We start from the raw sequence: 14,623 nt of genomic DNA, 5'->3' as shown, positions 1-14,623 counted from the left end.
CCGGAAAGAGCTATTTATATTGGTGGGTAAAATGATACTGCAAGTGCGCCTGTGAGTGAATATGAAACGCTGACAGGACAAAAGAAGCCAAATCCAACATAAAATTTGTTGACATAGTTTTGTTGTCTGGAGACGTTTAGTCTGAATCTGATGTATAACCAAAGCTCCCATCATATGGATAAGGCACTGGGTGGATCTTTCTTGCTCTCTAGCTGTAACTCAAGCTCCGAAAGAAATGTTGCACCACTCCAAGTCCAAAGTGAGGATTTGGCTGCATAGTATCAGCAACAAATATTTAATGATGTGTTATTTTGGGCAGGGTATTTGGGTAGAGAAAGTGCTGAGTGTTTTCTAAGAGCGGCACGCCAAAGAGTGATTGACTCTCTTACACTGCCATGAAATTACTTAAACTGGCAGTCATCTTTTATTGCAACGCCCCAAATTAAAGACTACAGAGTAAACTGTATACCCTATTATATATAATTGCCATTGGATTATAATTTTTAAGTCAATTGTAACAGTTATGAGAGATGTAGGTAGCCTAGCACTTATACAAGTTGGTTAGGAGAGGAATGTCTTTTTTGTTCATCACACGTCATTGTGAAAGTGGTGTCACAGTCATCATCCCTGAGAGACGTGCTATAATTAAACAATCATTACATCTTTCTATGAAAACAACAACGCCCCTCACTGTTAGCACCCAAACCCCAGCAGAAAATGCAATACTGTACTGTCTGACAAACCTACTTTGACACTTCGTTCCTGATTAGGGTATTTCAAACACTTCTATCTTGTGACTTTTCTGGGATCTGCCAATGCATTGTGTGCTTTTTTTTAAACGACGCGTGTCAATGCTGTCAGGGTGAGGGACGAGGTAAATATGCTGTTCTATTAATCCCTTCCAAGGTCTTGTGATTACAGCATATTTTTTGCAATATTAAAAACTCCCCAACACACTTCACAAGGGAGCATGACTGAGATCTGTTCCAACACTTTCACCTCTCACACCCTTTGAAAAAACATGACAAGGGTTGAACGTTTCACAAATGTGTGGAGTTATACAGCATGAAGCATTCAAATCAACATACTCATTAAAAAACAGAGCAGGGTGAGTTTTTATAGAATATGGCACTTAACTTTCACCAACCTATCACCAACATTTCACTTCAAATGATGCCTTTCAAATAACTTATCCATGTGAAGAAACAAGAACTACCCCGTACCGTGGCTGGCTCAAAAATGAAGGTCATTACAGTATATCATTTTCAAATGAACCACAAAAATCATGGCAATGTCTAGTCATTAAGTGGGAACATTACATAATCAATAATAAATCAATATCATTGAAGTAAATATTCCACTTTAGAAATATAAGTTAGTTTATTTGTGAATAAAACAGTCCCTTCACCTGGAGACGGTGTACTCGACCACGCGGAGAATGTGGTCGTGGGGTCCGATGGCCCAGCGTTCCTGGTTGGTGGTGTAGGAGACGTAGAGCTTTCCGTTCTTCTTGTAATTGGGGTGGAATGCCAGGCTTAGCAGGCCCCTTTCATCTCCGCCCTGCAGTCAGACGGCAAAAAGAAGAAAATGTACCACTGTGCGACGTGTGTCCCCCACTACTAATGTGACCATGACTCCCACCAGCTCCACTATTACTACATGCCCTGGCCTATGGCCACCCCACCACCACCAGCACCACCAGCATCATCATCATCATCATTCACCACCATTCATCTACTCTGTATTTTTGGACCATTCCTTATCTGCTGCACTGCAGCGTGACTGACGTACTGACTACAAGAGCAAACACAGAGTAAGCTTCAGTTCCTAGAAGCATAAGGGACAAGAGTTAAGTAGAGTATTGTAAGGATTTGTTTTCTTTATCCATGTAGGCCTACTTTTCTTAATGCACATTCTTTTCTTATACACATACAATAAAATAAATGATAAACTCAGTCAGTGTGTATATTCTTTTTACATAAGATTTTATGTGCGTGTAGCCGTGTACATTTCTGCTTATCTCTCCCTCCCTCCCCTTTCTCTCTCTCTCTCTCTCTCTCTCTCTCTCTCTCTCTCTCTCTCTCTCTCTCCCCCATTTTCAAACCCATACTTTCTCCCATCTCCATCTCTATACCGGCTCTTTGACAACACCATTACCAGCCATTATAAAGTGTTGACTCTGGTAGTACTTTGCAATTCCCTAAACCCCCCCCCCCCCATACACCAATCCCTCCGAACACCCCCCCCCCCCCCCCCCCCCCAAGCGTTGTCTTCAGCTCCAGCCTTGGTTGTGCATGCTTGTCCTCAGGGTCGGGGGCCCCTGTGACGCCCCGGGCCCTCACGGTGGCCTCCATTGTGCAGTGATTTGTGTGTGTAATCTTCGGGGGATATCTGTGAATGCTGTGCTGAGTGGCTGAAAGAATTTATTAGCTCACTCACAGTTCATAGAGAGCACAAAAGTGCAGAGTCCTTCAGCCCCCTTTTTTCTTTTTTGCCCCCACACCACCCCTTCGTTTCTTTCTTTCTTTCTTTTTTTTTAACCTCCAAATCCATCCAGAATTCCAGGGCCATGCAGTGGAAGGAGTGAGGGAGGGAGAGAGGAACAATGATTAAAAAGAAATAGAAAAACAAAAGAATCTTTGGGGGAAAAGGAAAGTAAAACCTAAACAGGGGGAGAGTTGCCAGCTCCCACTGTCTTGGCAACATGTTTAGAAAACATCTAAATTGCTTGTGTAATAATATGTAAACCTTTGTCTCACCCCCGGAGGCTGCTACATCAGTTGTCACAACCCCGGTGGTCCTCTCATCATAGTTAGCTGTAATAATCTGCTATAGCGTTTCATTCCCTAGCCAAGGCAAGCCAGGTCGGCCCTTTGTGTGTGTGTGTGTGTGTGTGTGTGTGTGTGTGTGTGTGTGTGTGTGTGTGTGTGTGTGTGTGTGTGTGTGTGTGTGTGTGAATCGTACTCTCCCTCGTTATTTTTTTCGGACAAAATAATTAACAGAATGCTGGGCTTTTCAAGGCGTCAAGAATGTTTAGAATGTGGCCCTGACATTTTCTTTGGCGCACGTGTAGATATATTAGTCCAAAAAGAGATCTGTCAACCCCTCTAATAAGGAATACAAATTAAAAAAATACCGTAGACAAGTGGACTTCGCCAGGACAGGATGGCAAGCGCCTCGCCATCGAACGATGGTGTCAAACTATGAAATAGGGCTTAAGTGGTTAACTGAGTGTGTGGCGATTTGGCGAACACCTAGCAGAGGGTGGGTGCAATACTTCATCTGGAGTGCTGTACTTCAGCTGGGCTGAGAGCAAACTTGGCATCACGTCTTCGACGGACACAGCTGTCTTTCCACCCAGGTATTCCCTGACAAAATAGTTAAAGAAAGGAATGCGACATGAAATACGAAGGGGTCAGAGATTTGGAGAGGTATAGCCTAGGTTACAGCCCAAGGAACACACATCATAAATTGTGTTTGAGTGTCCTGGATCTCCCAAGTCCTGTTTGGATTGCCAGGCTGTGCCGGCTCAGTCAAACACTGCAGTGATACGGAGAAGGAATGACTGCATGACGGAATAGCTGCATGATGGAATGCAATGGAAGCAATGGGCGAGCAACAACAGAGACCGATGTTCTGAGCCATCAAGTGAAAAGATGTTTAAGTTGACAAATTACTCTTTACACCGAAAAGCTAAGTTTCCTGTCATGCTTAGGTTTATGAGCACTATACAGTAGATATCAGATTATCAAGTGATTTTTTTCATCTTTTCTTTTCACAAAATCAGGCGAAGGGGGGAGAGAGGGTGGGGTGCATCACACACATGGACGCTAAATCATGCGGAAATGATCACAGCTTGCCAAAGTATCAGAACAGATTCTATTTATCTTTGTTATATTCTGCAACCACAGTTTGAAATGTTTCGGATTCAGACGATGTGTTGACCCGAATTCCCAAAATAAACACACTTTTGGGAAAAATGGGTCAGAGACCAGAATTCCAAAGAGGGCTACATCCGGAGCCGGGGAGGGGGGGACCACCAAGACACTGATTTAAATGGACTGAAATATTAGCTCTCTCACTAATGACCAGCTCCTTCAGCAGCATCAGGAAACAAACACTTCATTAGAGAGCCCTTTCTCTAGGCCAGCCAATCTGAGGAACAACTTTGATTAAGATGACACAGGAACACTAACCCCTGGCATTGAGACTGCTGCCAAAGCAGCAGGAAAGGGTGGGTGGGTAGTGCGAACAAACAAGCTCACTTTTAGAGCTCTCGTGCAGAGAGCTCTAAAAGTGAGTTCCACAGTGACAGGTCACAGGCTGTTGGTAGGAACTCAGTGCTATGGTGTGGTGAGTATAAAATACAAATAATTGCGATTAACATTTCTGTTTGCCTTTTAGGCTTCGTAATAAAAGATTGCACAGGGCAGATATGACAAATAAAATGTAATACTTTTACAAAAATAAATAATGTGGAAGCGATTATGATGATTATGCAAAATAATTGCAATCTTTCTATAAATTCACCAGGTCTCTGTCTGTACGTACGTGTGTATGTCTGTAATGCACGTAACTCAAGAACCGTTCGCCCCACCGACTTCAAATTCGACACGCGTTCCACACCACCACAGGGAGTGCAGTGCCCGGTGTAGAGTCGGTCGGACCCACAGTTGTCCAGAACCGCCACAAAAGGCCTCTGCCCGGGCTCTGGACAGGGCCCCTGCCCAGGATCCATATAAGGAGCTGGCCTGTTCTGACATCACAACACTCCATATTTGGGCATGCCTGACATCACAACACTCCATAGTAGTTCCAAGTAGGCCAGTGCCCAACGGGCACAACTCTAGTATCCAACAATGCGCCACATCTCTGTATGTCTGTAATCCACGTAACTCGAGAACCATCGCCCCACCGACTTCAAATTTGACACACGTGTTCCACACCACCACAGGGAGTGCAGTGCCCGGCCTTGAGTTGGTCTGACCCACGTTTGTCCAGAACCGCCACAAAAGGCCTCTGCCTGGGCTCCATATGTGGATCTGGCCTGTTCTGACATCACAATGATGTTCTGACATCTGCAGAGTATCCAAATTTGGGCATGCCTGAGAAATAACTCCATATATGGGCATAAAAGGGACAGACATAATAACTGGGTGGGGCATGCTTTCCAACTTGCATCGTTCCAAGTAGGCCAGTGCCCAATGGGCACCATTCTAGTCTCAAATAATTGCAATTCATCCATCCATCCATCTTCAATTATCTCAAATAATTGCCTAGAGCCGTGGTGAGTTAGGATGCAAGACTTGCTCTTTCTTTCTTTCTTTCTTTCGTTTGAAACTGTTCTCGGTTCACTGTTCTCTGTTACACACTCACTCCACCATCTCCATCTCTTCACCCCCGCCTCTGTCAAACTCCAACTACAACAAATCACTTGTGCCATGTCGACTCAAAGCTAGTTTACTCCATTTCTCCTCGAACATCTATCCTCATTTTTTTGTCTTTATGACCACCATTATTCTTCCACAGTCCTAGTTTCTGATTGTGTATCTCCAGGGGTATTATTATTGCTTCTTCTTCATACTTCACAAAACACCTGCCTCCACATTCCTCCTTTCCCCTCCAGTCCCTGTTCTCCTGGGTTTGTTCTCTGAGTTTGGCAATGTCAAGATATTGGCTGCATTCCACCATAAAGCTGAGAGAGAGAGAAGAGGTTGAAGATGCGGATGAAGATGAGATGTTGTACTGTATAAAAATGTCTCTTGGATTGATTGACATTTAGACAGTGGTTCCAGCTGATTTAACGATCACAATTTAAGTTGTGACTTGCATGCCGCTGATCCATCTGACATAACATGAGGCGATTGTGATAAATACTTATGTGGTTCAACATGTTCAATTGATATTCTTTGATATCCTTTGATATCCTTTCCCTTTTTTAAAGTAGGCTACCTCAAGTCTCACTTTGCCATGATTTTATGACACACTGGTCCTCCCTGAGTGTTGCTGGTGGTGGCAGTGCTTAATGGTGGTGGTAGTGCTAGTAATGGCGGTGGTAGTGCTAGTAATGGTGGTGGTAGTGCTAGTAATGGTGGTGGTAGTGCTAGTAATGGTGGTGGTAGTGCTAGTAATGGTGGTGGTAGTGCTAGTAATGGTGGTGGTAGTGCTATGGTGGTGGTAGTGCTAGTAATGGTGGTGGTAGTGCTAGTAATGGTGGTGGTAGTGCTAGTAATGGTGGTGGTAGTGCTAGTAATGGTGGTGGTAGTGCTAGTAATGGTGGTGGTAGTGCTAGTAATGGTGGTGGTAGTGCTAGTAATGGTGGTGGTAGTGCTAGTAATGGTGGTGGTAGTGCTAGTAATGGTGGTGGCAGTGCTAGTAATGGTGGTGGCAGTGCTAGTAATGGTGGTGGCAGTGCTAGTAATGGTGGTGGCAGAGCTAGTAATGGTGGTGGCAGTGCTAGTAATGGTGGTGGCAGTACTATTTCCATTCCCTACTGGTAGGAGTCTCTCTTTTCTCTGTTGCTGCATAGCTAATGCATTGTTACCCTGAAGCTTTTCCTCCTTGGTGGCCTGTGGGCACTGGGCAATGCTCCCCAAAAAGGTATTCAACTAAAGTTTGATTTGGAGAAAAACTACGTCTGAGGCCTCGCCTTGTCCCTGTTCACACCTCCACGCATGTATGTGCACGCACATCTTTTGAGGGGCAATAGCCCCTCCTATGCCCATCGTTTGGTGTATGTGCACAAACTTTGTCCTACGCAAACATTACATTTGAATTGACATTGACAATGAATGGACAATTTTTTGTGTTCGTGTAAACACAAACATTGTGTAACACAAACATTGAAGACGAAGGTGAGGACGCAAATTCTGATTGGCGGGAATGAGATGATGTACGATGATAAGATCGTCCCCTCACTTCACAGGGGCGTGATTTTATTCCACTTACAAAGACAACTCCATATTGGAGCAATGTTTTTCTAATATATGTTACGATGTTTTTAGCTAACACTTGTACCATCTATTTAATTGGTATGCATCATGAGACGAAATTATGACAAGCATCCCATTACACCATGTGAGGTGTCCTCAAGTTAAATTGGTTAGTACATTAGCAGAATAATGGTGTATTTAGCATGACTCAGGGCTCCCAGCTCTGCTCTGCCGGTGTGAGTACACACTAAAGATGAGTAAGGGGCTAATTTGTCATAGGCAGGGTACTTAAGTTGGACAGGATGAGAGATGCTCCGCTGGCGAATGAGAAGACCCAACAGCTGTTCACGGAGCCAGGACAGAAAAGACTTAACACGCTGTGAGCTATTTGTTTCGCTGTGAAATATTTTATTGCAGGCCCCTTCACCCTTGTCACACACACTAATACACTTCAATGGAGTGTTAACCTCGCCATGCCGCTTGCAGATGTCTTCATTTATAAAAGGCTAATTCTCTCTCTCCCCTGTGTTAGGCTGTGTTCTTTGATTTAGATTTTTTTTGCTGTGTAATATGTTGCAGTTTAATTGACTAGAAGCTGAAACCGGGTTGTGGGGTGGAGGGCGGGGCAGCCATAGTAGAATATAGGGGGTGATTTATATCAAAGAGTCATCCATGTCAGCGTTTATTACGGCATCTGGAAATGGTTGGTCCAGTCAGAGCATCTCTTTTATGCACTGACTTTCTAGTCCAGTATTATAATAAGATGCCAGGTTAGTAATACGGAAGAGCTAGGAGAGATGCAGCACAGCTGGCAATGTTGTGGTACTGTAAAAAGAGTTTTATCTAACTCTGTTTCTCTTTTCCACATAGGAGTCTGGAGACTCCGTCCATGACAGGCTTCAGACTTGGCTCAGATTTGACTGAACCCATTTGATTTGCCGTTATATGAGCCTGTTGCGACAGCATGCCGTGGCCGACGTTCCACCCCCAGCAGGGTTCGAACCCACAACCTTCAGCATAAAAAGGCCTATGCAATACCTGCTACACTCAGACTCTGTGTCTGAGTGTGTAAGAATGCTTCATTACTTAGTTGAGTTAAATTAACACTCAGCAATTTTGAGGTAGTAAGTAGTGGAAAGGCGAAAGGAAGACGCTGGAATCGCAAGGACAAGTGTGTGTGTGTGTGTGTGTGTGTGTGTGTGTGTGTGTGTGTGTCGAGAATGACAATCATGCTGAGGATAATTAACACGACTGTGACAGAGTGAGACTGTCACATCAAGTGATGCAACCCAAGAATTCACTTCCTACCAGGAGAAGGATGCCAGCAACTGTCACACAGAAAACAGAGACACACGCATGCAAACACAAACACGCACGCAGGCACGCACGCACGCACACACACACCCACACCCACACAAACCCATTAATGGCTGTGGGGTGGTAGTGGCAGGGGGAGAGGGTGATTGGGGGGGGTTGAATGTGGGGCAGGAGTGGAGATTGAGTTTCAGCGGCAGTAGAACACCCACGGAGCAGCCGGGAGCCTGCCTGTGCCACCACCACAGCACGCCATTGTTTCTGAGCGGGTCAGCTTAATTGGCACGGGGGGAGCAGAGAGGGAGGAATGGAAGGAGATAGGAGGAGGGGAAGGAGGAAACACAGAACATTACAATCAAAGCATGTAGCGTGGGGCCCAGTGATAAACCTGTTATCTCCCCCCACACCCCCCCGGGAGCGTCTCTCTGTATAGAGGCAGCCCCATCCTGTTGATGCAGCCAGTAAACACCTCAGTCCCTCTTTAGGCTCGTGATCTCCCTGGTTCTGTTCACCCCATGCGGCTGGAGCTGGGGGTGTGGGGGTTGCTCTCTGGCAGCCGACATCACAGAATAGGACCCCTGGGGCAACACTGGGGCTCGAGCCATGTCTAATTGTTATAATGATGGTTTCATCCCCAGACCAGACCAGTTAAAGTTTAAATGATAAGAGGAGAAGGAGGAGAGCAGAAGAGAGCCGGAGATGGAGAGGAGAGCAGAGGAGAGGACAGGACCGGACATCCCACTGGGGGGCAGTTTGGCCGCCTGTACACTCAGGGGTCTTGTCAGCAGAGTAGCGGGAAGCATGCGAGATAGATTAACTTCCTGTAGGAGAGTGTGCCCACTTCCCCTGAAACCATCCCATCTCGCCTCATCTCTCGATGCAAATCTAAACAATTTACAAACTAATTTTAAATATAAAACCCTGGCAGTCGCAGGTAAACAGTGGGAAAGGAATGTGAATATTACATGTTGCCCCCACGAGAGACAGTGATGGTATCACAATTTTTTATGTAAGGTACCTCGTAGGTGAGATATCCGGAGAAAAACGTCCACGGCCATAAAGATAGTGTTTCAACTACTGGCACCAAAACCCTTAACACATGACTTTGTGGCACAAAGCAAGCTGAAAACACGTCCGTCCGGCGTTACGGTCCAAGCCTTCAGCATCAGGCTCCAACACATTAATGAAAAGAATCAGTTCCAACTCTTACTCAGGTTCAGGACATTTCTGTCTGATTGGCTAGTGTCCTCTGAGAGAGTACTGAGCCAAACATTAGTATGATCCTTCAGGCATAGACAAGAAGCCCTGGCAACGACTACCTCCTGTCAAGTCTCTTCCTATGAACTTCCGTGACAGTCAGAAATATGGGGAAACATGCCGGGAGATGTGAAACTTCCCCTCATGCAGGTAGTGTGGCTTCCTGTCTCAAACAAACCACCCATAAGATTACGGAGGTATACCTATCCAGCTACGTATTGTTTTTGCATTTCATCGACGGAATGTAATGTAAAACTGTAAAAACATGCCTACTTCTTAATCCAACTGACTTACTATCTCCACAGTTCATAGGGCTGTATTTTGCGTGTCTTAAGTACCAGGTCTTATTCCCTAACTTGAGTAAACTAAAGACCTGGAGGCGTGATCAATGCTCTTTGGCCACTCAGAATAGCCAAATGGCATTGATCACGCCTCCAGGTCTTTAGTTTACTCAAGTTAGGGAATAAGACCTGGTACTTAAGACACGCAAAATACAGCCCATGTCTCAAATGTCTAGTTAGTTCACACTGGGAGAGAGAGAATACTGAGGTTAGGGAGTGGGCGTGTGTGTGTGTGAGGGGGGGGGGGGGGGGGGTGTCAGTGTGCAGACAGGGATTCTGATTGTAAGGAATGAGATAAGATGGAGACAATAGAGCGCCGAAGTCCTGACGTCACTCACTCATCCCCTGGTTCACGGAAGTAATTTCTCTATGGAGAATAACACAGGGTCATCTTAAAATCATCTCCAAAAATAAGCAAAGTGTATTGTCGGGGAGGTGGCTCTGTGTCGTTTATGACCGTCAGTCACTCATATTTGATACCGTCCGTTTCTAGCTAACTAATTCAGCAGCGGTAACATTAGCGTTTTCTCTCAGTCAGTTGATTCTTCATATCCATATGAGTGAAACGGCTTTGATGACATGTATATTTTTCAAACACTTTTCAAACATCTGAAATATGGGGATTACAATGCAAATATAAAGTACATGAACCCGTGGACTTGCACCCTCTACCGATATTGACGTCAGACTTCGGTGCTCTATGGGTGAACGGTTTGTGTGTGTGTGTGCGTGCGTGAGTGTGATGTGGTATGGTGGCACTCAACGCTACCATGTGCCATTATAGTCACTGTATTGGCTACTAAAGAGAAACAGCATTTGAGGCATTCAATTAAGAAAGCCATTAAGCCATCTTGGGGGAATTAGAAGCAAATTAGCAGTGAGCGCAATGTGTGCACACAGTTAATTAGCAGATAATAGCACAGTAGCTGCTGTGTTTGCAATTAATGAGTGACTGCTTGTTTGGTGTAATTATATAATTGAGTGTTAGCAGTGAGAAAGGCACCACTTTAGGGGATTTACGTTGGCATGTGAGATGTTCCATGCAGACTCCATAAAGTAGGTCAGTGCAATAGAAGACGGTTGTCACGGCACTTCTAAAAACACATTACTGTAATGTGCTATTCAATGTTTAGCGAAATACAGATAAATAATGGTGTCAGGCTTTTTTTCTTTGTTTCTCTCTTTCTATCATTCATTCTTTCCATGCTTCCTTTAACATTTTACCCACGTTTCACCTAAAACACCTCATTACCCTGTAATAGTACTGTGGGACACACAATACTGTGCATAATTATGTGGGGCACACAAACATGGGTGGTAAAATGTTTTTTTCCCAGCCCAGGGATGTATTAATACTCATAATTCAATTCTGTACATGTGTGTTGTTCGTGCCTACCTTGAGGCCGCTCTGCACCAGCTTGTGAATGTCCAGGAAGGGCTCTTTGAGCAGCTCCAGCTGGTGGGTCAGAATCCTGACGAAGCCCTCTCTCTCTAGGACAAAGAGGCGCTGGGAGCCGTCCCCACAGTGCATGGCGGCCACCGGCTGCCTCAGGCCACTCAACACCTCCTGGGCACAGTAGCAGTTGTGCTTGTGTTTCCTGCATGGCCAACCGGATCGGGCAGGATACAAAAGGTTGGAGTTCAATCAGTGGTGGCAGCAGCCAGTGATAATCCCGTTAGGAGAGAGAGGAGTGTAAGAAAAAGTAAGTAAAAAAAGAGAGAGAGAGAGAGAGAGAGAGAGAGAGAGAGAGAGAGAGAGAGAGAGAGAGAGAGAGAGAGATGAGTGGATGAGTGGAGTGGCAGGGGGAATTAGACAATCAAGCTTCCACTTCAGGGCAGTTTGTATGTTTGTACTGATACTTTCTGCCAGGGAATTAATTGCATTCACCTGTTGCCACAGGTCTAAATAAGACCCTGATTAGATGTCTAAGAGGAATTAGCATTATTCTGAGTCCCTTAACAGCTTAAGATGGACCACTCAAGATACGGAGCAAAATGGAAAGAGCTTTGTAGCTATCTGCCAAGTGATGAAGAAAGAAAAGGAATTCCACTGCACCTCAACCATGTGAAGGCATGAGGCCTGATGTGTCACGCACAGAAGCAGGACACAGCAGCAGCAAAGGAAGACACTGGAGCAATTTAAGCTTCTTTACTGAAGGTGCTAATACAAAACCCTACTAATATATTGATGTTAGTGATGACATACACTAGTCTTGCATTCTCATTAGTGGATAAACTGGGTGGAAATAATTCAGTTTTTGCTAGGTCCTCTCTGCGGTTCTAGCCCCCCCCTACATAGCATGTAGATTTCCCCAGACATATTGGTAGGCAGAGATGTCCGATTGTCTGGCTATGCGAGACTAGACATACGTGGCCGGGCTGCAGAGCTTCATATCTTGCCCTCAGGGTAAAACCAGAGATAAAGGACCTCCTCTCACAGACAAAAGGCCAAAACCCTCTGTGATGTACAGACATTTCCAGCGAGTAAGGCGGCCCAAATGATGCACGATAAGCATTTTCATTATGCAGCCAAAGCTGAGCAAATGCACCCCTGAACAAACTTTGGGATCAGAGGACAGGGAGGAGGGAGGGTGTTGTGTATGAGGGTGTGTGAAAATGGGCTGGTGAACTTGGATCATGTGACAGATTTGGGAGGGCAAGGAGCACACCTGTTACCACCAAAACCAAACCACAACAGTGTTTCAATTTCTTTCTTTTTGTTTTGGAATGATCAAATCAAACATTATGATTCTAAATAATACAACATAAATAATTTAAAATATTTATTTAAAATAAATAAAACAAGTCATGCTACAAACCTGCTTATATCTTCTATTTTCTCATCTCCTAAGTAGTTGGATTCCTGGCTTCGTGGTGGCTTTCGTTGAAAATCTGGAAAGCACAGGCTGCCGTCCCTTCTCCCATAGTATTGGCAGAACTCATCCACATCGGCTTGGAACAGCTCTAGTAAACAGAACAGAGACAGACATTATAGACAGAGTCTTATGCACATACTGCATACCAAAAGGACCTCATGTGCTTCATGCCTCACATGGTAATGTTATATAGCCCTCTACTTGAGAGAGAAAGAGAAACGGAGAGAGAGAAAGGAAATAAAGAGAGAATGTGTGAACGTGCCTGTGTGTTGGGGATGAATGTAGTTACACTGGATGAGCCAAACCAAATCCTGGCTAGACTGAGCTGAACAGAACAAGTGAAGAGAAAACAGGCCAAACCAAACGGATTTCAGATCCAACAGAGAATTCGGCAGAATGCTATCCTTCTCCCCAAGCAAAGTGCAAAAAGATGTTGATTTGAAGATTTTATATATTTTAATCTTTAATCATTATACACCTTAGTATAATCTGAATTCAGTCTTCAGTCTTGAATTCAGTGTCATGGGCATTTGGTGGTGTTTGTTTTGCACTCTGCATACGGTATCTCTAAAGCAGTGGTTTTCAACCTTTTTCATATCAAGGCCCATTTTTTTTTTTTTTTAAGATATTTTTTGCGGCTTACGCCTTTTATTGGTTTTCTTTTAAGGGACAGACAGTAGGCTGACAGGAAACGGGAGAGAGATGGGGGAAGACATGCAGTAAAGGCTGTGTCGGGCTCGGGAGTCGAACCCGCGGCACACTGCGACTGGATTACCAGTCGGGTGCCCAGGCGGTTACGCCACCGCCTGGGCCTCAAGGCCCATTATTTATTCCCCTCTCAGAACCAAAACTAAAGAATCTTTTGTTGTTGGATAAGGTTTTGTCCACAATTCCATCAAGGTGGTCCCTGGACTACTGATTAAAAACCACTGCTCTAAAGTGTTACTGTAGAGTTCTACCTCCAAAATGTGATTTTTAGATCACCACGTGTGACGTACTGCAATGAAGATGTGATTGGAATAAGTGCAGTGCAGACTAGAGGGTCCTCTACTGCAGATATTCTCGCAGGTGCGTGGACATTTCAGCATGTTGATTCTAGGGCTGTGTCATATTGGAATTTGAATGAGGGCTTGATTCTACAGTCGTGGAAAATTGGCAGAATTAATAGATTCTGGAATGCTGAGGGTAAAGATAGAGCACAGATTGAGGCAGTAAACTCCATTGTGGATTGTCTTTAGTGGTGAGAAAAATGCTTTACATAAACATGTATTAATCAGAGGTAGAGTTTTAAGATGATTTCAAACATAGGACGTGTGAACTGGGACTACTGGGAACAATTATAAATTGACGCTTAGGCTAGCCTCGCTTCGAAGTAGCTGTTACTGTGGAAGTATACTTTAGTCAGTTTGCTTTATAAAATAGTTCCCATAAGCATGTATGCTGCCTTAAAAACTTTTCTTCAAAGTTGTGTACATAAATAAGAACTTAAAACAGCAGAAAATGCTTACGATTGCTAACTAGCTCCCTGGTTACGACAGGATTTGGCCAGAGCCACCATTAAAGCCCAGCTGGAACACTGATGTTTGGCGTGCAAAACCTCTGCGTTCTTTTAATTTATGGGTGTCAAAAAATTATGTTATGAAAATGGCATAGTGTAACCCACACTTTCACTACTCTCCTTCAAACAAATCCAAAAAGTCTCACATGGGACTCTCAAATAACTTCCATGTTTTCTGTGTATCATGGAGCAGCATGTGGGTGCAGTGTGTGAAACGTGAGAGCTTCTAAGGCAACAATCAACCTGTAAAATGGGATAGCACGATTCCAACCACAAGTTGGAAATATAATTTTCTTCAAAAATGCAAATAAAGAAGCAATGTTTCGCAAATGTAAATGTAATATT

At 44.4% G+C, this 14,623-nt stretch overlaps 1 protein-coding gene across 1 annotated transcript in view; it reads right to left on the bottom strand.

Annotated features, from left to right (window-relative positions):
* hhip (hedgehog interacting protein) overlaps positions 1 to 14,623 on the bottom strand; it is a 44,686-nt gene that overhangs the window by 19,465 nt on the left and 10,598 nt on the right. The window contains exons 3-5 of the mRNA XM_080759504.1: positions 12,664 to 12,808; positions 11,241 to 11,442; positions 1,409 to 1,560 (exon numbers count right to left, since the gene is read on the bottom strand). Of these exons, the coding sequence (XP_080615630.1) occupies positions 1,409 to 1,560; positions 11,241 to 11,442; positions 12,664 to 12,808 (499 nt within the window). The remainder of the gene's footprint in view (positions 1 to 1,408; positions 1,561 to 11,240; positions 11,443 to 12,663; positions 12,809 to 14,623) is intronic.

This window comes from Protomyctophum bolini (assembly GCF_963924005.1).
Source record: "Protomyctophum bolini genome assembly, chromosome: 3".
Classification (NCBI taxonomy): Eukaryota; Metazoa; Chordata; class Actinopteri; order Myctophiformes; family Myctophidae; genus Protomyctophum; species Protomyctophum bolini.
This window is presented reverse-complemented; position numbering and strand designations above follow the sequence as displayed.